At 41.9% G+C, this 26,297-nt stretch overlaps 1 protein-coding gene across 1 annotated transcript in view; it reads right to left on the reverse strand.

Annotated features, from left to right (window-relative positions):
- LOC141765123 (sodium/potassium/calcium exchanger 3-like) overlaps window positions 1-26,297 on the reverse strand; it is a 69,233-nt gene that overhangs the window by 3,684 nt on the left and 39,252 nt on the right. The window contains exons 3-11 of the mRNA XM_074631084.1: window positions 25,549-25,625; window positions 13,721-13,795; window positions 12,459-12,543; window positions 11,648-11,751; window positions 7,788-7,862; window positions 6,713-6,738; window positions 5,550-5,603; window positions 5,326-5,459; window positions 2,228-2,388 (exon numbers count right to left, since the gene is read on the reverse strand). Of these exons, the coding sequence (XP_074487185.1) occupies window positions 2,228-2,388; window positions 5,326-5,459; window positions 5,550-5,603; window positions 6,713-6,738; window positions 7,788-7,862; window positions 11,648-11,751; window positions 12,459-12,543; window positions 13,721-13,795; window positions 25,549-25,625 (791 nt within the window). The remainder of the gene's footprint in view (window positions 1-2,227; window positions 2,389-5,325; window positions 5,460-5,549; window positions 5,604-6,712; window positions 6,739-7,787; window positions 7,863-11,647; window positions 11,752-12,458; window positions 12,544-13,720; window positions 13,796-25,548; window positions 25,626-26,297) is intronic.

Consider the following 26,297-nt stretch of genomic DNA (forward strand, 5'->3'; position numbering starts at 1 on the left):
TTTGTCCTCTCACCTGTAGTGCTATTTATCCGTCTAGATTGTTTTGGTGTGAGTCAGCGAGTGTCGGAGATGTCGGCCGTAGAGATGTCTGCCTTCTCTCCTATATAATGGCGCTTGGCTTATGATGCTCAAAGCGCAAAAAATACATTTGAAAAACTCAAACACAGCGACGTCTCTCTCCAGAAATCAGGACCAAAATAATCTACAGATCTTGTTATGAGCAGTTTCATGTAGGGACTATTTTCCTTCTACCGAACTGCACCTGACAACTGTATCACCAAAGAGGGTATGTTGCTAAGAAGCGAAAGTCAATTGATTGTTCCATTGCAACGTCAGCGCCCAGCAGCAGAGTTATGTCTCCGCCATTTTGGACTGAAAGCGACTACCGGATGCCAGTAAAACGTCCGCCTACAAAGTGCCGTACAAAAGTAAAACAAAATTATTGTCATATAATTAATGTCTCTACTGAAATGGCCTGTGTTGAACAATAAAAATATTATAGATATACATACTTATAACTTATAACTATTTACTCTTTTATTTATTTATAAAACTTTTTTGCACGGCCGCTTCCCAGAGGAGCATAAAGTGAGTAAAATCCAGCACACAGAAGAGGGTCCAATAGACCACAGACCATGGATGTAGAAGAGGGTCCAATAGACCACAGACCATGGATGTAGAAGAGGGTCCAATAGACCACAGACCATGGATGTAGAAGAGGGTCCAATAGACCACAGACCATGGATGTAGAAGAGGGTCCAATAGACCACAGACCATGGATGTAGAAGAGGGTCCAATAGACCACAGACCATGGATGTAAAAGAAGTTGTGTCCTGGTCTTTTGCCCTGCGTCTTAGTAAATAGCCTACAACTCCATTAAATCCTGTTGATGTCATGCTACTAACGCTACTAGCTGCTGGCCGATAGCCAGTTGTTTGGGAACAGAGACGTTAATACATCCACCACGGTACAGGCTGACAGCGTACAGCCCATGGGTGTATTAGAAGAAAATAAAAGTGATGAATTACAGCCAATATATCCATTATTATTACAGCTAGCAGGAAGCTGGCAGAAGCAGATATGTTATATGAGCGTGCAGGGCGGTGCAGTCCCGTGGGTCTGATGCACCTTCATTATGCCGAGGAAAATAACTCTGGATTTAGCTGTTAGTTCATTTTACAACTTTTAGGACCTAATGATTTAAATGAGGGCTATTTAAGTGTTCCTACTGGGAAGTTGATTTACCTAAAAAAAAAAAACATCCTCTGATTTACAGACGTCTCTTTATACATCCATGGACACCGACTCTTTGGTGTTTTCAGTCCAAAATGGCAGCAGCGCTACCGCGGTGCCATCTAGCGGCTGTTGTCAAAAATCACCAGAGTTTCGTCGTCTCTCTTTGCTTTTATACTCTTCGGTATCACCGTGCAGAAGGGAGCTTGCTTCTACTCACGGACAACAGGCTTGAGTATAGATGCGCGCTGCCTTCTGCTGTAGTTTGGTAGAAAGAAAATAGTTCCTACATGAAACTACTGACAGCGAGGTCTGTGGATTATCTAGCATAACCAGGTCACGATTTCTGGAAAGAGACGTCGCTGTTGAGTTTTTCCAAATATAATTTTTTGGCACCTTGAGCACCACTACGGCCGATATCTCCAACACTCTGGTACTCACACTAAACCATCTAGATTGATAAATAGTATTACAGCTGAGAGGAAAAATATGTATTTTTGATTTTGGTGAGAACTGTCCCTTTAAGATATGACTACAATACCTCCATTGACACATTAGTACATTTTGTATTGCTGTTGTGTATCAGATCCATTTGGAGTCCCAGTCAACTACTCAAGTTTGTTTTTACATATTAAAATTATAGAAATCAAAATGAAAAGCTTATATTCGTCTGAAGCAGAAGTTCATGCTTTTTCTATTCCTTCAGTCGAAAGCCCAATTTGGTTGTTTGGTTTGGATTTACATCCAGACTTCTGCAGCAGACAGGTGCCTGAGAGAGACAATGTTGGCTGTAATATCCAAAAGAAAATTCAAACATTCATCCGACTCCTTCTTGTGTTGAACCCAGACAGAGTTATTTAGTTTGTATTTATGCTAAGACTCTGGTCTGGCAGGGATTTTACAAAGTAACTTGAGTTAGCAAAACTTTTTTGCTTGAGGGTAGCTTTGCTGCTTTTCAACTTGTCCCAGTGTGTATGTGTGAGTGTGAATGTACCTCATTGATGAGCATGCGAGAGGCCATGGTGAGGCGGGTTCTGGGGGAGAAGTGACTGGTGATCATGATCCTCATGCCGGCCTCGGAGAAAGACAGCTGGTGGGGGTACGCGGACAGCAGCTCGTCCACCATCAGCACAGACGGCTTACTGTGGAAGTTAGCTAGAGTGAAACAACACACACACACACACGTTCATCTGAATGCAGTGCTAATCCACCTGAAAGCACAATTAGTCACCAGTCAAAACGATCATGTGAGAGTGATTTTTAAATATATTGCTGACGTTGTCTCATTACTGAAAGAAAGAAACGGGCCTGGGTACTTGTTTGATTGAGTCTGCTCGCACTGCTGACACTAGCTCACATGCTAATCAGCATCTAAACTGACTGATCTTGCAGGTGGTATCAATGGCTGGAAGCAATTGCAGCACCAACATTAACAATGCCAGACATAGTAGATTAATGTGATCATTCCCCTCCCCCACCAAGGCTATACACCGTCTACCAACCTCGATCATACCCTACCATCCCAAAGTCCTGTCAGAGAGGCGTGCATGAACACAGAAATGTAAGAGCTTATCTCCCCAAGACGGATTTCCTCTGCAAAAATCTAAAGATGCGTCCAGTAGTCAGCCAGGTCCCTGATGGCTACTGTGGGGACCATTTTGACGCTGCACATTCAAACACATCCAGCCCGTCCACCATCTGCTGAAGCAACTGGTTCTCTCTGGGGCAGCGCACAGACAATCAGATGCAGAACAAGCTGACAGAGCAGGCTGTGCTGAAGCCAGTTGGAGACTGGAGGGATGTGCGCGGTCCTTAGCCAGCATCTTGAGCTGCTCTCTTCTCTTAGCTCTTCTTCTTCTATCCCATACTGTACTTTGCCTTTGAGGGCAGAGTAGAGAGACAGAAAATGCAAACACTAGAGTATTCAGTGGAAGTGCTGGGTGGCAAAAAAAAACAGTCCCTCCTTTTACAGTAGAGGAGATTTTCCTTATCCTTCTGGTGGCCGGTCCCACTGAGCCAGACAGACTCTGGTGCAGACCATAAATAAAATCGTGGCATAGCCAAAAGGAATTGGCAACATGCCTGGTAGGGTATCATGCTATGCGGGACATTGAAAGCAACTCTCCTGCTCACAAGGAGGATTTATAGGCAGACACACATCCGTCTGCACCAACTGTAACCTGCCACCGTCAACTGGGCCAGCAGGGAGACTGCTGCGTTGCTCTGTAGAGCGTCCTTGTCTTTGGTCCAGTTAGCAGAACCAGATGCACGGTGGACAGGTGAATGCTCTGGTGTTGCTGAGGGGCAGGCGTTCATTCAGACTCATCTACACATTCCAGAGGCCTGTACTACGATCTGGTTTAACTAACCCTAACAACCAAGATCCTGCTAAGCGGTCCTACGACACAGGTTATCAACTCGGTAAATCAGCCCAGGGTTTCTCAATCTGGCTACGAGCGCGCTCACATGAAAGGGGCGTGGTTTGCAGCATTTGACCAATCACAAACATGGACACGTCTACTGTCAGCAGAGCGGTAGGCCTATATTATACAAAACAAGAGCAAATTATAATATTAGACAAATATGAAGAAGCTAAACACATAATCCTAAAAGTAACACAGTTGAAGCTGCCAAAAGCAGGAAGGAGAGCTGACAAATGACAAAGTTGCCGATGTGTGAATGCATAATGCGTAACAGACTTTAATGTAACGGAATACTCAAAAGTCAGATATATTCTTCTAGATGGGGCAGTGATATTTAAAAAAAACTTTCAGATTATAATGGATGAATAGATTATACTTCATTATGCCTTTTGGTAATGATGTGGCGTGTGTGAGTATTTCAGCCTTCTTTCAGCTGCGTCCCCTCTGGCGGTGTGAAACGGACTTGAGAGCAAGTAAAAAAATAAATATAAAAACATAATTCAAGGCGGTGAACACCCACAGCATACAGCCAGCTGTTCTTCCTGCATTTGTCACTTTAAACTGTGTTGATTTCAGTCTGGATTACGACTTAAACTTCTTCGTATGTGTGTAATATTATCATACAATCTGAGCTCTGATTGGTCAGTAGGTGGAGCTTTTATACCAGTTGATCTTTTATCTGGAACATAACCTGCTCTGGAGTAGGTTAGGTGTTCAGCAACTGTTACCATGGCGATCTACCCCGGTAAGAAGTGAACCATCGTCGTAGGACTGAAAACCATGCAGGGTTAACCCTGAAGTTACCTCGCTAACTCTAAATCCTGCTTCATATATTATCTTATACTGCACTAAAAATTTTACTCTTATGTGTTATACTCTATTTTAGCTTCTATTCTAGCTTTTATTTTTAGCTTGTTTTTATTTTCTAATCTTTAACGTTTTTATGTTTTTATGATGTTTTAATTATGTCTTAATTTGGTATTTCTGAATACGGGCTGTGTGTATTTCTCTGTATATTGAGCGCTTCGATACTTTCACAGTATCTATAAAGCACTTAAACCTGCTTTATAATATAAAAGACATGAAAATCTTACTTTTTACAATATGGGGCCTTTAATGTTCTTTTGCACTTTGTCGCATTGGTCTTGAATGGTTGTGTAAAGCACATTGAATTGCCCTGTTGCTGAAATGTGCTATATAAATAAAGCTGCCTTGCCTTCATAGTACAGGCCTCTGGAGTTTGTCAAAGTGGTACGAGCAACACTGGCTTGGTCTGCAGCTGGATTGTAGGTTTCCTCTAAGAGTTTCTGCATGGAGGACCAGGAGGTGGAAGCTCAGCAGTGGGCTTCATTAAGTAGGACAAGAGGATCAGGCATCGGCCATCGTCTCACCAAGTACACAGCCCAACAAACGGACAACTTGGTGCAGCTTTAGCACTCAGGATCTATATGCTGGCTATCATCCCAGGACAAAGCAGACAGAACTTTGTCGATAAAGTCATCCTTGACTGTCTTATCCTGGAGCTGTACAAAAATAGATGAGGCGTGTTGCCCCAGCTGCCTTTATACTTATGTAAATTTCAGTGCGCAGAGATTAGCGGATAAAACCTACAAAACCTAGTCCTGTTAGAGGACAGAGCCTGTGTTAAAAACGGAGCAGATCACGCTACCTTTCTTGAGCAGGACTGCAGTGGCATCGCACGTGACATTATCCTCCAGATCAGTGCTTCCTGTAAGCCCGTTGGACAGATTCACAGAGCCCTTCTTTCGACGGTCAAAGTAGCGATGTGCCCTGCCATTAAACCTGCCAATGACAAATGAATGAGAAGAAACTGAATGCAGCTGACCAGTTCACTGAAAGGCGTTAGCTGTTTCCGATTATGATGACACTCACTTCATGATGAGGATGTAGACTGCATACATGAGAATCAGGACAAGAGACTCCCACCTGCACACAGACCAAGGTCAGTAAAATGTAAAGTCATTCAGTATTTAAAAACCCATACCGGTGTGTGTGTGTGTGTGTATGTGTGTGTGTGTGCGTATACATACAGTATATACATACACACACACTCATATATATATATATATATACAGTATATACACACTCACATATACAGTATATACTGTATAATATAAGTATTTATTACACGGCTGTGTTGAATACTCGATTCTGATTGGTCAATCACGGCGTTCTGCGGTCTGTAATTTCTCTATAACAGACCGTTGCTATGTATAGCAGACCGTTGCTATAGGCACAGTTCTGATGTCGGACTCTGACGGACCGTTTTTGTGTCAAAATATTGATTTCTTCAGTAAGTAGCGTGTAATATGCAGGATAATGTACAGCTAGCGAGTCATTGTTGTGAAAAAATCCCCTTCAGGGAAATGAGAGACCCCGATGCGGAGCATCGCCCTGTTGGGGATTCTTTCACAACAATGACTGGCTCGCTGTACATTATCCCTTACATCAGGAATCCATCGGTACCAACCATGTCATACTAGCTTGCTGCGAAGGAGATTAAATAACGCTACAAACTTGTGCTAAATTTTGGCGAGGAAAAACTGTCATGGTCAGTTTCAATGGGGTCCCTTGACCTCTGACCTCCAGATATGTGAATGTAAATGGGTTCTATGGGTACCCACGAGTCTCCCCTTTACAGACATGCCCACTTTATGATAATCACATGCAGTTTGGGGCAAGTCATAGTCAAGTCACTACCACACTACCACACTGACACACTGACAGCTGTTGTTGCCTGTTGGGCTGCAGTTTGCCATTTTATGATCATAGTATATATGAGTATATTTTTTATGCTAAATGCAGTACCTGTGAGGGTTTCTGGACAATATTGATCACATTGTGTTGTTAATTGATTTCACATAATAAATATATACATACATTTTCACAAAGCAGAATATCTCCCCACTCCCATGTTAATAAGAAGATTAAATACTTGACAAATCTTCCTTTAAAGTGCATTTTGAACAGATAAAAAAATCGAGATAAAAATGAGAGAGAGAGAGAGAGAGAGAAGACAACATATCATTACTCACCAGCACACCTGCTCATCGTAGATGAACTAAAGAGGCAAGACAAAGAGGACACAAAAGGACATTAGGTGGAGGCAGTAATTGAAAGTGAAATTAATTCTGCATTTCAACATTTAAACCACTAGAGGGCGTGACCAATCCAGAGCTCAGACAGCAAGAAGAATGGTCCAAGCATGACCTTTTGGTTCATTGGGTTTTATTTTGAAACCACTCATGCTGCACACTGAATATGTGAGGTCATGGATCACGCTGCGACACAGTGTCAAATATCACAATGTTGCGATTGTGCTGCTGATTTATCTATTTTTGTGTGCATGATATGAAAGGACACATAAGCTGGCCAATTAAACGTCACAAAGACGAAGCAAAAATAGTTTAATACGAGACCGCCTGCAATTTATTTGAATTTTCTTTGCAGCTGTCAGTACAGCCTCCATGTCAGGAAGTATTCACATCCTTTACCAAATGTATCCATACCACAACATAAAAATACTCACTTACTACTCAACACTTAAGTAAAAGTACACAAGTATTGTCAGCAGAATATACATAAAGTATCAAATGTACAAGTATTCATTTTGCAAAATGACCCAATTCAGTGTTATGTTCTATTTATTACATTATTGGATTATTATTATATATGCATTAACATTAAAGTTACTACAAGGAGCTTTCCACATGTCCAGCTGAAACAGCTGATCTCAACATAAACTAATACTGTTACACGATGACGCAAATGTACTCGGGTACGGAACAACTTTACTAATGTGAAAGCTGAGCAGCGGGGAACTGGGGGGGGGGGGGGACTGGCAATCGTACTCGGGCACGGTACGGATCGATCGTACCAAATATGAAAGAATAGTGATGTACAGCACCGTTGTGTTTTTACTGATTTTCACCTATCTACAACACTGCTGAGGCAGAAAGTGCACATTAGGTATTGATACCAAAGCTGAGTACCATAAACTGCACTTTCAAATTGGCCTTTTATGCTTTATAGTAGCAGAATTATTTGTGTATCTTTGACATCTCCACACACTTAATCATGTTTATTTGCATGTGAGTAATAAGCTCTTACCACAATGAGGGCCGTGATAGCAAATGTGTAATAAATTGAATCTCGGAGTAGAGCCCAATGAGAGAGCTTCACTGCCTGCAAGGGGGAAAAAACAAACAGATAAGCACACTTACAAAACTATATATGCAGCTTCAATCCATACACTTAAATAGCAACACTTATCCTTGCTGGAGTTTATGCAGCACCGTGATACAGAAACGCCTCTGACATCATTACCATACTGATGTAAACACAGGAGCTCTTGAATTGACCTCCTTGAATCACAGTCATTGAAAAAGCCAATTGCAAGGTACCATCCTACGTAGGGAAGGTGCCGGTGTGTTTATCGACTTTATGTAATCAGATACAATGCAGGAGCCCACGACGCAGTGACTAACGCTGCAACACTCTCCCACACGGCGCTCGCACTGTATATGCGTAAGTGGAGGGTCAGAAGTCACATCTTGAATGTGCCACTCCCAGCTGTGGAATCGTTTGCCGCTGCGAGGCAGAGGTTAGAGGAGTTAGAGCAGAACAAAGATTTAAAATGTTTGCTTGTACTCTGTTTCACTGTGCTTTGTAGAAGGAACCTGCTATGAACAGCCAGCCAAAGGTAACAATCAGTAGCGAGGTGCGTAGCAACTCATAATGTAGAGTTCTCTCCCTGTCTTCTTAAAGCATAGGAACCCTTCTAGTTTTACATGACACACATGGAGTCCTTCATTTAAAGCAACTGGACTGGTCTGTTTGGTCTATAGGACATTTTCTTCAATCAATTCCAAATTGACGAAGCCTATTTGCTATTTTTTTTTTCGTGTTGCTCTGGCTCTACCTTTCTGGCATGGAGAGGAGGTTGTGTTGCTCTGGCTCTACATATATGGCATGGAGAGGAGGTTGTGTTGCTCGGGCTCTATCTGGTTGGCGTGGAGAGGAGGTTGTGTTGCTCGGGCTCTATCTGGTTGGCGTGGAAAGGAGGTTGTGTTGCTCTGGCTCTATCTGATTGGCGTTGAGAGGAGGTCGTGTTGCTCTGGCTCTATCTGTTTCGCGTTGAGAGGAGGTCGTGTTGCTCGGACTCCATCTGGTTGGCGTGGAGAGGAGGTTGTATTGCTCTGTCTCTACCTGTTTGGCGTGGAGAGGAGGTCGTGTTGCTCTAGCTCTATCTATCTGGCGTGGAGAGGAGGTCGTGTTGCTCTGGCTCTACCTGTTTCGCGTGGAGAGGAGGTTGTGTTGCTCGGGCTCTATCTAGTTGGTATGGAGAGGAGGGCGTCCTGTGAGGTATCAGCTGTTCATTCATGTCCCGTGTTCACAACGTCAGTGTCATTTTCACCGTACCAACGTAGTAGTTTTAAAATAAAGTGACTGACGCCAAGGGGCATATCAAATCAAGCGTTTCCTAAACTAACAGCCAGTCACCAGGGGGGCAATCGACATGTTTCGACTTCAGTTTTGGGGAGCCGTCATGCTGTCCAATACAGCAGCAGCCTGTGAGAAACTTTTCCGAATGTTGTGGCTACAGTCCAGAGTAGAAGAGATATACTGTTTATTACTAATTTCTGGATTTGGATTTCTGAATTTAGGTGAAAAAGAACCATATTATAAGTCTTAAGTGAAAGCAGTGCTGTGTTTATTTAAATGTGAAAGTACAATAAAAAATGTGTTTATGAATAATCCTAATAAATAATCGTGATCTCAACATTGATCAAAATAATCAGGATTATCATTTTGGCCATTATTGTGCATTGTGCGCAGTTATTACATTATGAGTTGCAATAAGGTGCAATGCAACTTGAAGATGATTTTTACTGCACCCCCATCCCTCCACTCCAAGCCCTGTTCCACCGCCTGCCCTTCTCCCTCATTATCTCACTATGATTACGTAATGCACAATCTGGGATTGCATCACTGTTTGAGGTCCAGTGCATATACTTTTCAGAGCAAAGAGCTTATCCTTGTACTCCACTCATTTCCATGTCCCCGGCATGTCGGATGGCATCAGAGAGAGGCGGCACTATATTATGTTACCTCTGTATCTCATGCAACACACAGCACCGAGGATGCAAACAGAGAAGAGATACAAACAATCTATCGTATTCAGACTAACGGGATGCTGATGGATCAAATGAAAAGTTTCCAAAGTGTACACATTGGATGTTTGTATATATAATATAAATATTAATATATATATATATATATATATATATATATATATAGGCCAAGGCCTTGTTGAAGAGGTGGGTTTTAAGTAGTTATTTGAAGCTGTCCAGAGATGGGGCGTTGTGGAGCTCTGTGGGGAGAGAGTTATGGGGGCTGTCACACTGAAAGCTCTGTCCCCAAACGTTTGCAGGTTTGTGTGGGGGATGGAGAGCTGACCCGTGCCTGAGGATCTCAGCTTCTGGGACTGTATGTAAAGGTGGAGGAGGTTAGATAGGTACTGAGGAGTGAGCGCATTGAGGGATTTGTAGGTGAGGAGGAGGACTTTGTAGGTGATGTGGGACTTGACCGGGAGCCAATGGAGGTGGATGAGGGTGGGGGTGATGTGCTGCCAGGGCTTGGTGCGGGTGAGAACCCCGCCAGCTGAGTTCTGCACATACTGGAGCCTGTCCAGGGCTTTGCTGGAAACCCCGGACAGAACTCCATTGCAGTAGTCCCTTGACCTCTGACCTCCAGATATGTGAATGTAAATGGGTTCTATGGGAACTGTGATGCAGAACCGCACATTCCCACAGGAAACCCACTGAACCTTCATGTAAACAAGGTGTGTTATACACAACACTGAACGGTTCCACTTCTCAGTACACCTAGTTCTCTAAATGTGAATCAGAAACACATGCTCACCATGTCACACTGATGTGGAGAATTATACACCTAAGTCTGGTTTATTAACCAGTTAACCAGGTGTTAAACTGAGGCATCAGGTATCTGACTTCTAGAACCTTCACATTTTTCAAACTTTCTGTGCGATGACCATTCCATAATAATGCTTTGCAGAGAGACACTGTGGTTTAGTGCAATCTCTGGATCAGGTTCAAACACACAGCCGTACATGTCAGAGAACCATCTGAACATATCACACCAGAAATGATACAGTTTTGGGCATGTCCATTAAAGGTGGGTCAGAGAGGTGAAAAGCTAGGTTAAGATTCTGGGTTCTATGGGTACCCACGAGTCTCCCCTTTACAGACATGCCCACTTTATGATAATCACATGCAGTTTGGGGCAAGTCATAGTCAAGTCAGCACACTGACACACTGACAGCTGTTGTTGCCTGTTGGGCTGCAGTTTGCCATGTTATGATTTGAGCATATTATTTTATGCTAAATGCAGTACCTGTGAGGGTTTCTGGACAATATCTCTCATTGTTTTGTGTTGATTTCCAACAACAAATATATACATACATTCGCATAAAGCAAACCTATTTGAGTATTAAATACTTGACAACTCTGCCTTTAAGGTTAAAATTTGAACTGATAAAAAATGTGTGATTAATTTGCAATTAATTGGAATTAAATATTTTAATTGATTGACAGCCCTAAAATATACAGTATATATATATATGATGAAAATAATGTTATGACAGCAGAGGTTAAAAATTGCATGAAATATATAAATCAAACCTACATTATGTGACTTTCCTGTGAAGCTGTATTTTGGTGCATAAATCAGCAGTGTCTTTGTGTGTCCCGCATCCTTCTTAACATAATAATAATAATAATATATACAGTATATATGCATGTATGCATGTGTACTTTCTTCCACTTTGTGTTTAAGTGACTGAATATCTAAAGGTGACATTAGGCTGTCGGTTGTACTCTGTGAAAATGCCACCACCAGGTCAGCGGCGGGCTCGGCTGCAGCAGTGTAACGCCGCTGTGACATCGTACCTGGCCAGCGAAGAAGCCACACACACCGATGATGCAGAGAATGTTGAAGACGGCTGAACCCACGATGGTCCCCACACCCACGTCACCTTTGGTGATGAACACCCCTGGTGAGAGAAAGAGACACGCACACGCACACGCACAGCATTATGTCTCCATAGAGAGCACAGATGATGTGTCGAACACTACTTGACATTTCCAGTTGCAGCACAGCATCTGCGGTGCTGACAAACAGATGTCACACAACTGTCAAAACATATGTAAATAACTCGGCCATGTTGGTCATGGACCTCTCTCTCTCTTCTCTCTCTCTCTCTCTCTCTCTCTCTCTCTCTCTCTCTCTCTCTCTCTCTCTCTCTCTCACACACACACACAAACAAACACATGGAGAAAGAAAAGAAGAAAACCTTTTGATTTTAATACTCAGTCTGTATGTCGAATGAGCTTTTTACATAAAGAATACAGTAATGTAACATGGCGGTCCTTCCTTTGCAGTGAATGTTCTTCATATCGTTGGTTCAGACAGAAACTACGCTGAACATAAACATGACCAAAGTAAAAACAAAGAGAAAAAAAAAAAACCTCACCAGCAATTCTCTAGTGAATAGTACATCATATTACTTTAACGTGATTCTAATGTGATTCAATGTATTGAAAGCCATGTTTGTTTATGTCCTGGGATAAAAGCATTACTGTAAAGCAGCCATTAAAAGGCATGCCTGCTTCCTCCCTAATGCAGCTCCAGTATCGTGGCATGTGTTTCAGTCAGAACAGACGAGGCAACGAGAAGGAGGGGGTTGCTCGTGGTGAATACCTATGATGGATGTGAAGAGCTCGGGAGCTGAGCTGCCGGCGGCCATGAAGGTGGCGCCTGCTACGTCCTCGCTGAGCTCAAGACGCTGCAAGAGAGTAGGAAGAGATGAATAAAACGTTCATATTTGAACAGGAAATACCAGATGAGATTAGAAATTCCAGGCCAGTCCGAGACACAAACAGTAGAAGATCAGTCACAGCCTCACCCTTACAGTTCCACTATGAGCTTACATATATGCAAAACACACTGTAAACCTGGTATTTCACCACTCAATGTCAAAACTTGACGGTATGTCAGTCTGGAAGAAGAAAACTAGATTTGTCCAATAAATATATATATTTTTTTCTACTCTCCTTTTTATTGGGGACTAGAAACACTTTGCTTCATAAGATAAAAACAGGAATATATTAGATAAATACAATTATGGCTGGTTAACACCATAATAACGCACTAACGCACATTTTGTTTAACGCCACTAATTTCGTTAACGCATTAACGCAACTTGTGATTTTTAGGTTGTAGGACTCAGTTTTAAAGCTAGAGTGAAGATAATGGTATCATATGAAACTAGAAAACCAGTCCACAGGTTGTCATAGGCAACCAAGAGAGTCAGGGAAGGTCTGTTTTTAAGTTATGTTACAATCCGTCCACACATACTTACAGGCAATACAAAGCGATTAACACATGTACATTGTTACATATATAAAGTACCTTTAATTGTTGCTTATTTATGTCTTTAATATTTAATGTTATAAAGAAATATTTAAAGGTGCAAAATTCAATATCCAGAGCATTAATCTAGCAGCGAACAACGATTGTCTAATTAAAGATATAGAGGAGTAATGTCTACCTGAGCAGAGGATGAAGTCACTCTCCCTCTGTGTGTGTTGTAATCCAAGCTTTTCCCTGCTTTGTTGACATAGCCGGGCCGGCCGCACGTGCTTTTAGTGCATGTTTGTGCATGTTAGCGTGCCCCACTGGCTAGCTCATGGCCACTGCTCTGCATTGCTTTCATACGGCGGTTACAGCTGATAACGCCGTCCCGACTGACGCCGTCATTGCGGAAGCATAGCGTCCACCCTCCAGTTCCCCCTCTGTCAGCACTTTCACAGTTGTTTACACTGTTTAGCGCTGTTAGCATGGTTAGCTGCGAGCCATCGCCATGCTTAGAGGCGTCGAGAGGCAATAGAAATGCTCACCCATCCCGTATTAAGCACCTTTAAGATTTTAAGTTTTTAGGACCTTTAATACGACATTCATACCTCACACAACTTCTCCAGCGAGGGGACGAAGTAGTCATCACAGACGAGGGCCAGGGCACAGAACATGTAAATGGTCTGTGAAGAGAGAGAGAGAGAGAGAGAAAGAGAGAAAGAGAGTGATAAATATTACAGGGATCAGTGAAGGATGAACATGTTGCCTGATATGATTTAAACATATGATATGGTAGGATGAAAAGTCCACACTAAGACGGGTTCCGGTCACACCGTTAACTGTCGTGAAGTACAGCCAGCTGTGATTTATCCATCGATATTTCTAATCGGGCAAGGACAAGTGATGTTGGTTATGAAATCATCCTCAGCTGCGATTGTAACAATTCAAGATAACATCCAATAAAGAATTACAGAACACAAAACAGTTTTAATAATATCTTCTAATACTGTGCATATATCACCAAGTACGATTTTAGCTTTCATATAGTTGTGTGAAAAATCGAAGTATAAAACTTTATTTATTTATGAATGGTTTACTTGATAGAGACAGTTACAGTATACACAGACAAACTGAAAAAAAGCAATCCAATTCACCTATCAGACTGTGTCTCCAGTGCGCTCTGTGGCGCACAGAAAAAAAAAGAAAAAACACAAAAAATTGGACCTAATGATTTACTAATTTTAGCCAAATTCTTCATTCATAAGGCAAAATTGTTAAAGAGCCCACCCATCTTCCTCTATTATAATGAAACTCAACTCTATATTAAGTCCAAGCAAAAGATCTCTTGATATTACTTGAAAGTTATCTGACCCTATAAATAACTAACTCTCTTAATCTTTGCTTTTTATTCTTCAATTGTTTATGATTTATTCTGCTTACTTTTTATTTATTTAATTTTTTATTTTTGTATGTATGTGTAAATATTTTATGTCTAATGTGATATCTGCTCAGTTTTGAGGATGATAACTTTGTAATTGTGATGATTGCCTTATTATTTGTAAATTGGTATTGTGAATAATAATTTGAAAAATAGTTCTGAAGTTAGACTTCCGTCACTACACAACACGTGACATCCGTCACTACAGAACACTGGACCTCAATGCGGGTGTGTAATATTCACAATATTCACAAAACGTAACACTGACACGCTTGACAGACAGGTCTATTACAGGCTTTGCCGTGAGACTAGGCTGGATCAGCAGGCTCATTTCTATGCATGAACATTCATAAGGTGCTTTGCATTGACCACTTACTAGGGGGTTAGGTTTACAATTTGAAATCGATTCCTTAAAGGGACTATTTGGAACTTTGTACGCGCATAAATGTAGCGGGTCGTCACACATGCGCGCTCGCATATGCGCGTTCGCGTGTAGCCGCTGTACCCTCCTCCTCTGCCTGCTCGCCTTCACTCAGACAGCTCAGCTCGCTCCACCTCTAGACGTGAACGCGCGTTCACTCCACACTGCAGAAGAGTTAGTTTAGCTCTGAGAATATCTAGTGAATGCACAGGGGACGTTTGTGCAGAAATAACTGCTGCAGCTCCTCCAGACCAACAGAGGTTTTCCGTGTCTTGTGAAATGACAGAGCTCTACAGAGATTTACGTAGTCTTCTCGTTACCGACCGGGTGCCGGTGTCTCCTCTGCTCTCTCCGGCTGCGGGCGGAGAGAGCAGAGGAGACACGCTGCAGTGTCCCGCTGCTTCAGCCTGCACTTAGGCAGGAAAAGCCAACACTAGGATCAGATCTAAATCATGTTCATGGAGAGACCTTCGTCTGGTCAGCTAACATTACTGCCAAGCAGCTGAAATATAGAGTGATATTGTGGTTTTAGCTGACTTGTGTCGCCTCACTGTTTTGAGTGATGCTCGTTCAGGTATATTGAGAGCGAGCAAGCGCGAGCCCGACGCTGACTTTCGTTGATTTCACGGCCACAGGTGTCGCTGTTAAGAAGCATTTCTGAAAGTTACAAATAGTCCCTTTAATGCCAGAATCAATATATTTGCTTCATATGAGTCTATGCGGAGGTAGAAGGAAGTTACCGCTTTTATTGTTGTAGTCTGAGTAACGTGACGTCATATCCGTTCCTTATCCGTCAACCAAAACAAACCACAGTGAGCCAAAACGTAAAAGTATAAAACGGTGGAGGGTCGGCGTGGATACAACCTGCACCCTCCCATGTTAAATCCATCGTGGTAAACACTACACAAGTAGTTTAAAACATTACATGTCCCTTATAAATTAAAAAGAAAATACCACTAATCTGTGAGGGAAATGTCTTTATTCTTTGATTTTTGGGTTGCTGTAAAAAATAATTCCTGACAATGAATGATAGATTTGACTTCAGGACATCTCTGACTACATACATGCTGAAAATCAAACATTTTTACTGTGTTAATTTAGATATTTTCCAAAGTAAAAGTCCCTAGAAATGTATGATTCAACTTTTTCTCATGGTCTAGTGTTAAAAAAGTGAACAAAAAAAGCAATACATCGCAATATCGAATCACAATACTTAAAAATCGCAACACATATCTAATCGGCACCCAAGTATCGTGGAGATTCGATATGTTCGTCCCAGCCTGACCATTTATGGTTGAATGAGGGCGTGTCGAGGGCCGGATATCAGGCTGATCCTCGTGCGCATATTTCCAAGTTGATTTGAGATTTATAAAAGGAAGTTGCAAACTGGGAAGCATATGCAATGTTTTATAAATGAGAAACCCAGATCCCATGCAAATGCAGTACAGTGCATTAATGAATCAGGCATCAAAAATTAATAAATAACATAACATGTGGGATCACACTATTTACATTTTTAAATAGGGAAGTTAGTTTCCACTCTTTAAACATACTGGCACTACAAAATCCCAGGAGGGGAGGTTATGTATATATATATATACAGGCCGACAGTAGGAGGAAAATAAAGTTTTTTTTTAACATTACAGCAGGTAAACATGTTCCAGTAGAAACAAAAAATACAGGTATGAACCTGAAAATGAGCATAATATGGGACCTTTAAAGGGATAGTTCGGATTTTTTTAAGTGGGGTATGTATCCATAGTCAGTGTACCTACAGTAGATGGCAGTACTAGCACTGAAGCTAAGCAATGTACTGCTGTGGATGGTGGAAGTAGCAAAATAAAACATATTTTTATCAGTTGTAGTGTACGCTATATTAAGAATATTTTCACAGCTTTACTTTGTCGCCAGACAGCCCTTTCCGATGGGAAACTGAAGCTGTTATCAATGCTCTCTTCAAAACAGTAATCTTACCTCGCAGAATACGGAAGTTGCAGGTCGACCGCTGCAATCCGAACTAACCTTTTAAAACACCAAAGTCACACAATAACACAAACAAACTAACCAATCGAGGCAGCTGTAGACCAGCAACTCCGGTATTCTGCGAGGTAAAATTACTGTTTTTGTCAAAGGAGTCTGGTGGCTTTGAAGAAAGCATAGATAACGGCTTCAGTACTTTGGTACGTACCGCTAAATTATGTTTTGCTTCTGCCCCCATCCACAGCAGTTTATTGCTTTGCTCCAAACTGGGAGCGTGCCGACCGCCATTTACTGTAGGTAATACACTGATAAATACACTCATACAACTACAAACAATTCAAACTATCCCTTTAAGATGTTTTTTGTTTTTTAATAAAGTTCTTACAGTTCTCTTTTGCAGCATGAACTTTGTATTTATATTTATATGTAGTTCCCCATACTTCCAAAAAGCTTGTAATATACTGTAGGTAGGTATAAATGAGCAGTAGGAGACTCTTGCATCGATATTCGAAGATTTGTGTGATTCCTTGTTTCCCCGAATTGATACAGTCGAGGTTGCGAGAGCAAAGCATGACCCATAGAGCCACAATAGCTACATTTATGGGAAATATGTCACGTTGAAACATACCAGAATTTCCTTTAAGACATCCTTAACTTTATACAGTTCAATTTGTTGAAAGCATAACTTATTATGTATCAACATTAATCATAATTTTGCTTTGTGAATTTGTGATTACCACAGATCTGTGAATGAAAATGGGTTCTATTGGTACCCGCGAGTCTCCCCTTTACAGACATGCCCACTTTATGATAATTACATCCAGTTTGGGGCAAGTCATAGTCAAGTCAGCACACTGACACACTGACAGCTGTTGTTGCCTGTTGGGTAAGACATGGAGGCTTCAGCACCTCGTTACATAAGGCCTTTTTTGTCTGAGAGAGAGAGCCAGAGCGAGGGAGATGGAAGAAAGAGGGGAAATGAGAAAGCTGCAAAAAAAAGAATAAAGTCCGAGAAGTCGAGAGTTATTTGGTTTTTCATCTCGGACGAGGACGAGCACGAGCAGCACTTGTGTGAAATGTGTGGAAGGAGAGGTGGGAGAGGGATATTTGGATGTAAGAGAGAGATGTCAGACAAGAGGGCTTGCTTGCTTGGCTCTGTCGCTGCATACTTTAAAGAGAGAGTTGGTGTTCCCGAGGTTTGCTTTGCATGACTTATACATGAGCCGTATGCGCTTTCCTCCGAATGAGTAATATGTGATAGTCCTCCGTTATCTCCTCTGGTCTTCCTTTCCCGGCTGCGATGTTCTGATGTTGATATGAACAGCTTACATGACGGTTTCTGCTGCTCGCCAAGCGGGTTCTAGGGCTACCCACGAGTCTCCCCTTTACAGACGTGCCCACTTTATGATAATCACATGCAGTTTGGGGCAAGTCATAGTCAAGTCAGCACACTGACACACTGACAGCTGTTGTTGCCTGTTGGGCTGCAGTTTGCCATGTTATGATTTGAGCATATTTTTTATGCTAAATGCAGTACCTGTGAGGGTTTCTGGACAATATCTGTCATTGTTTTGTGTTGTTAATTGATCTCCAATAATAAATATATACATACATTTGCATAAAGCAGCATATTTGTCCATTCCCATATTAATAAGATGTTAAATACTTGACAAATCTCCCTTTAAGGTACATTTTGAACAGATAAAATATGTGATTGATTGCGATTAATCGCGATTCAATATTTTAATCAACTGACAGCCCGAATAATTTATCAAAATTAATCCAACTCTTTACAATTTTCAAATTACTTTTCAAATTCTTACGAAAACAAAATAAAATCTGCAAATAAACTAAATGTTAAAGCTGAAATAGTCGAGATTGGAGCAATTATGATTAAAAAAAGTTATTTTTATAAAACGGTCGCTATATATCCTGAAAGCAGTACATGACATAGGTAATCTGAAAAAAATTAATGTTCCTCTGGTGTCCTCCAGTGCTCCTAATGGCATCTGATTTCACAGACCGGAGGAAAACAAGCAGTCAGAGCTGCCTTCTCTGAGCAGCTGTCAATCACTCGTGAACGCCGATCAAACGGTCAAACTAGGCAGCGCTGATCAAATATGAATCAATATTCTGTTACTGCAATGACTATTTCTCTCCTCAAATGTTTTCAGAAACATCTTGTAGTGTACTGTTCAGCTGTAAAATGAGAAAGTTTGTGACCCGGCAGCCATGTTGAGATGTGTTTAGGAAATACTAAGCACCACTCACATGACCGGAGCACAGCCAATAGGAACGCTCTCTCTCTGAAATGACCTGTGATTGGTCAAAGTCTCCCGTCAGGGGCTAGATGTTCTAAAGCCTGAAAACAGAGCCATGAGGAGGAGCAGAAGTCTAGTTTTCTCTCAGAACACTTGAATTAGAATATGCTGAAAGGTTATTATGGAATTTTTGCCTAATAATGCCAAAAAAGTATTGCCTACTGAAGCTTTAATGTTTTGGAAACTTTGGGAACAAATATCATATACGCACAAAACAACAATGATGGGCCTCACACTGGAGGAACTTGAAGTAACCTTCAATAAAAATCCTTCCAAATGTCTCCCGAATAGATTCATTATGACTGTAAATAATCTACTGTATGAAAGCTTTTTTAATGCTGTATATTACTGGTGTGTTTATTTCCCTGGTGTATTATTGCATAAAAACACGCCACGTGCAACCTTTCCTTGGCATCTCATAATACATAAAACAAAACGCACAGAGAGAGGCAGAGACAGATTGGAGATGAAAGACAGATAGCGATGATCAAGAGAGAAGATGGCAGGTAGTGACGACAGACTGATGGGGAATGTGCAAACAAAGGAATGGCATAAATATCCTTACACTTTGTAATAATGAAGCCTTTCAAAGAGCTGCTTACAGCAAGAGTGGCACGGAGAGTGAATATTCCTTTTTCCTTTTGTGCTCAGTACTGAGTCACATTTTACTTTGAACCAGGAGCTCTTCTATTTCCTGTTTGTGAAAGCAGGTGAGAGTGAGCTGAACTGCCCAACAACTGCATCAGAGCTCTGACTGAGCCCACACACTGAATGACTTTATTGTGTGTGTGTGTGTGTGTGTGTGTGTGTGTGTGTGTGTGTGTGTGTGTGTGTGTGTGTGTGTGAAGAAGAGGACTGCCATAAGCACAAGGTCATCGATCGCTGCGGTAAAGATTTGTTAATTCGAAGCAAGCAAAAAGTCAAAGGTCACAGGGTTCAACTGGGTTTAATCTTCAGATTTGAGGATAGAGATGGAGGGAAAACATCAGCCGTGCGCATACTGAATGTAAATTTGTGTGCATGTTTTATGTTGCACGCAGACACAGAAGGCCTTAAATCTGGAGTTGTGTTTGTGTCTTAGAGAGCAAATCTTTTCCGAGAAGTGATGATGCCAGCATTAATGAGCTGTGCCGACTTGGAGGGGGGTCAGCAGAGCAGTACGGCTGTCAAGGGAACAGCATGCTGCTGGAAGTAAAATACTGTGATATTAAATTTCAGCTCTAATACAAAGCGTTTCACACATTTTCTGTCTTCAAGCTGAATCCAATAGCAGAAACATTCATGATTAATATGGAATCAGTTCACAGTAGGGATGGGACAATATAGGATTATATCACAGATCACGATAGAAGTGGTGGTCGAGCGAGCGACCAACTACAGCGACCCATTCTCACTCCCAACTCGTCAAATACCGCCGTTTGATAAGTGCCCCTCGGCATCGGAAACCGATGCACGGAGGCCCCCTTAAGCAACATTATGTTACGAACCGGGCTTGACGTAGTACTAATAGCGTGAGAGTCCATTCAGGGTGGGAGGGAAGGGAGGTGGATGGGTCAAACAAGCACGACAAGACTTTCAACCAGGAGACCGCTGTTCTTGTCCTGTGTGAAACTAAAAGTAACAATTTATTTTGTCACGTTAGCCTTTAGCGTTTAGTCAAGTGACTCGTCGGTATCGTCGGCCCTGTGAGTCACGAGAGTCGCTAGTCAGTGAAGTTAACGTCAACCACGTCTGTTTCCTAACCCTAATGAAGTGGTTGTGTTGCCTAAACCTAACTTCCTGTGAAAACGGAAGTTTATTTTGAAAGCACACTATGTATGTAACAGGTGTATATTGACATGCCGTCCCTGGTCCGTCCAAACGTAATGCAAGAGGGGTACCCCGTGTGTCGGTCTCAGATGCCAAGGGGCACCGACCAAGCGGCGGTATTTGATGAGTTGGGAGTGAGAATGTGTTAGCTGGAGAGTGAATGAAGAGAGGGAGCGGCGTTAGTGAAAACAAAGTAGTGGATCAGAAAAGTAAAACGTTATATTCTGGCTGTTTCACGGCAGTTATGTTCGAAAGAACAAATAAACACACCTACCACACCTCCACAAAACCTGCAGGAAGGTGCCGCATTTTCGGATTTTAAATGAATGCAGCCGAAGCGAACGAAGACAGACAGACCTGCAGCTCTTTATACATCCATGACACAGACAGACAACAAAGGAGAGAGACGGAAACAGCGATGTAAACTGGCCGCTACCTTTTTATAAAGTCCAGACCTCACCTGCGCGCTGTTTATTGGCAAGGTCTGTAGATACAGACACCACCACACACTTCTAGTGGGACATAAGTGATGTTTGAGAGGGATTACTTTTGTATGAGTCATTCCACCTTATTCTTGGGGGCGTTACTGTAGAAATTATTGTGGGACTAAATTCCGGTGAGGTAGCGGTAGTAGCAGTAAGCTTCTTAGTCCCATAGGCTAACCATAGCGGCTAACCACCAACGGTGCTTCTTTTGAAAAGTAATTCACCTTCAATTTTACAAAATCCGGCTTTATTTCTAACAGATATTCAATTAACGTTAAATTAACATTTTCTAAAATGTCATTGCGGAGCTCTGGTACGGTGTTTCGTACACTTTTCGCCCTTCAGCGCCACGCCAGGCAGCACTCCTCTGTTGTTGAGAGACAGACAAGCTTGTTTGTGTGTTCATTCTCCGGGGGAATATCCATCTGGCAGTCTACACTTTGACTGATGTCTTTTGGACCAAGAGTTTTTTAGAAAAGTGGTGAAAAGTAACGCCTCCGCCTGTGTACGGAAGATCATTAAGCTTAACGGTGTTCCGTACAGAGCGCTTAACATTATTTCAACGGCGATTCATGAAAATTCTAAATGTCTAAATATTCAATTGATGTAATAAACGTTAACTTTATTGACCTTTTATTAAATAACAAGTGCTGCAACATCAATATCTGGCGCAGGATTACGTGCAAACAGCGTCTGTGTTGACAGAGTTGCTGCTGCAGTGCCAAGCAGTCAGTGCCCCTTTGAAAGCATTTATTCAACAAAGCGTAATATATTTACCAACTTGTGATGGCATAATAATCATTTCATAGAGTCTACAGTACTGTGGGAAGCATTAATTAGGTCGAAATGTACATTTTCGCTGCTCTAGTCATCCCCCCATCTCGAGCCGCTGTGGGCGCACCTCGCAAACTGACTGAAATCTCACAGGAACACATGGAGTGGAGGTCTATTGCTTGGTCAGGAATGAAAGAGTGAGAACTGAAGTAGACACACATATAAATGTATTATTTTTTCCACATAAAATATACTTTTTGCACTGTATATGTGTGCATATCTTTGATATTCAACTTGTTATGAATTCATAGATACCAAATACTTGATTGTGCTCCCTGTAGTTCTGACATATTTTCTTATCATACTATATTTAGTCTTTGGGCACATGTTTATTAAAATGGTAGAAAATAACCTTGAATAAGCAGTCAAAATTGATTTTTTTTTTATTATTTTCAGTACATATATTTGAGGGGCTCCTATCTACGAATACCATATAAATAGTTGCACAGAACTGTTATATGTCACATAGCAGGTGAAAACACTTGTTTGAGGAGCCATTCTCCATTATTATCTCCATGAGTTTAAATGCACTTTCTGGAAGTATATCTGTTTGCGTCTATCAAACCTCTGAACTCGCTTTTTTGAGAAAACTACTGACTCTCTGTATAGGAACATTTTAAATTTCAGTCGCATGCACAAATGGGTTAACATGGCAAATAAGGCACTTGACAAATAAATTAGCTTTACATATGGCATATTATACCGTGAGTATGAGGAGAGACTGCCACTGCTCTCAGCTCGTTCCCTGGCTCACTTCATGTTTGAGGGAATTTCAGTGTACATATTGCATGTCACAGTTCAAATACATGCAGTCACAGTGGGCAAGCTTTTTCCTCAGGACTGGCCCCATTTTCTTCTTTTCCAAAAAAGGAAAGGTGGAAAAGTACAACAGCATTACAACGATACAACAAACTCTGCAGGTATAAACCCTGATTGTCTTTCCTGAAATTCACAGAACACTGTTCTCTCCACAAAGCCACGTAACCCCTGCTGTGAAATGACATTGAGTACATTATTTTAAAGGTTAGACATCGCAGCATAATAGCTTGTGATGATATACTGTATTTTAGGCTTTTTGTTATTTTAATATCCAAGCATCCTAGAAAAGGTTACTTCCATTTGCCCTTCTGCAGCAGGAAAAGGCTAACTCAGAGGGTGGCCGCACTGTAAGTAGTGATATTGCCTATAATGTCAGAAATATACTGACAAAATGCTCCATTCTGTAGTTCTTAGTGCTCTGTTTATGTGCAGCAAAGTTCCCCTGGAGATGCTGCTCTACTGGCATGAGCTTCCATTACAGTCAGCCCTCCAGAGACTATCAGCACAACACTACATGGGTCATCATGTACTGGAACATTCTGCCTGCCATGTGCCAGTCATATAAGAGTGACAGCAGAGGGACTCCTTCGTAGCCTTGACCTTGCATATTGACCCCTGCTGGGCCATGCTGGAGAGGCCAGTGGGGCTGGTCATGCATGTGCTGAACCAATGCTGCCGGAGGAGAGGAGAAGAGAGGAGAGGAGAGGAGAGGAGAGGAGAGGAGAGGAGAGGAGAGGAGAGGAGAGGAGAGGAGAGGAGAGGAGAGGAGAGGAGAGGAGAGAGGACTGGGCCTGGCATTGTGCTGCAGATTCCAGATGCTGTCTTCTGCTCAGCCAGAGATTGCATTGTGGGTAATGTAGGCGCCAGAAAGAAGAATGATTGGAACGGAAAAGGCGATATCTCTTTCAAAGGATATGGCTGCCGTTTTGTTATATTTGTATTGTATTGTCAACGAATCTCATCATTAGACAAACCACAGAGTGAATGAAGAGAGAGAGCGGCGTGTGCGTGGCTTAGCGCTGCTCTCGGTCAGGAAACACAGCAAAATGACAAAAAAACTAGGCAGGCTGCAGGGTCTCTGCATATACAGATATGGTCACACACTTCTAGTGGGTCAGAAGTGATGATTGAGAGGGATTCTATTTGCAACAGTCTATACATTGTTTTTAGAAAATTCTAGGGCTGGGATGATACACCTATCTCCCGATTCGATACTATCACAATACTTGGGTGCAGATTCGATGTCAATTTCAATTTTTAAGTATTGCAAACCTACAAATATCGCGATTGCGATTTTTGTTAACTTCTTTAACACTAGACCATGGGAACAATTTTAATCATAAACTTCTAAGGACTTTTTGTTTGATTTTCAGCATGTATGTAGTGAGAGATGTCCTGAAGCCAACTTTATCAGTCATTGTCAGGCATTATTTATTAAATCATTTCCAGAAACCCCAAATCAAAGAATAAAGACATTTCCATGTAATGTTTTATACTTCTGGTGAATATAATCCAATCAATCTTATTTCCATATATATGTATTTTGTTTATACAGTTCCCTTTGTTAACACCTTATTTTGAAAACTGGACGTAGTCACACGTGTATACTTCCTAAAGGTGGTCTCTAGCTCTCCCGTCAGCTCCGTTCTCTTTATACATCCATGGTCAGCTCCAACGGGGCCGTTTGAATGCCTAAATGTCAGTATATGAGTAATCTACAGTTGTAGCGTCGGCCCATTTGACCACGTAGGTGAGAGCGACGGCCGGCTTGACTGCGACGTTACCTTAATATGATAACGTTTCCTGTCCATGACAGAGTTAGCATGCAGCTTTAGCCGTGATGTCTAGCTCTGCTTTTCCTGTCAATGTGTGAAACCCAAAGTGTTTCCATACTTTACTGGATGTGTAGTGTTTACCACGCTGGATTTAACATGGGAGGGTGCAGGTCGTATTTATGTGTACCCTCCGACATTCAATACTTTGTTGTTTTGGCTCACTGCGGCTCGCTGCGGTTTGTTTTGGTTGACAGATATGATTACTACACATTACTCAGACTACAACAATAAAAGCGGTAACTTCCTTTTACCTCCACTTAGACTCAAAATTAAGCAAATGTATCGATTCTGGCATTAAAAAATGTATTTCAAAATTATTATTTTTTAAAATCGCAATACATAGGTGATTTTTTTTCCATCCCCAAGAAAATTCCTGCATATTATACCTTTAAAATGTGATGTAAAATGTCACTTGGTCAATTATTCACAGTCTCACATGTCAACACATACACACGCACATGAATGCAGAGTGGTATAGTTGAAGGTTAACTTACACACAGGACATGCAGCGCCACAGCTCCTTCTGTTCTCTCTTTGTGTGTGAACAGGTCTGTAGGGAACTCGTGCAGAGCTGGAACAGACAGACACATGGGTTAGAACACTTCTTGTACAGTATGGGAGTGTGTATATGTATGTGTGTGTTTCTGCAGAGCATGGTACAGGGAACATATTTCCATTGCACAGCAGAGAGGTCAATATGAGAAAAGACCAGCCATTGAACTCATGTGTACTGACAAGGAGCTCTGCCCAGAGCGTAGCTTGCCCAAATGTGTGTGACAGTCTAGCTGTGCCCTGACAAGGACTGTGCATGAGCATGCTTCCTCGGAGAGCGACGAGAGGAGACTAGGGAAATGGAAAAAGTGAGCACTAGGAGGACAAAGCGCGGGCAAAGAGGAGAGGGAGCATTGTAAAAATAGAGCGAGGGATATTTAGGGTACGGCAAGTGGGATGGAGAGCAAAGGAGAGAGAAAGGGTGGTGGTGGGAGTTTAACCGCAATGTGCAGACTCCACTTCTCTGCAAGGGAATGTGAGAGCAAGAGAGAGAGAGAGAAACTGTGTGTGAGCAAAAGATGGAGGGAGCAAGATTGATAGAAAAGTGGAAAGTTGGCAGACGGAGAGAGCGTCGAGGAAAAAAGAAAGACGTGAAAAAGAGGGAGTTTGGTTTTAAATGTGGTCTGAGTTATTCTCCCCCCCCCCCCCCCTCTCCATGGCTTCCTGATTTCCTCCCCTCTCTCTCAGCCCC

The sequence above is a fragment of the Sebastes fasciatus genome, chromosome 3, assembly GCF_043250625.1.
Source record: "Sebastes fasciatus isolate fSebFas1 chromosome 3, fSebFas1.pri, whole genome shotgun sequence".
NCBI lineage: Eukaryota > Metazoa > Chordata > Actinopteri > Perciformes > Sebastidae > Sebastes > Sebastes fasciatus.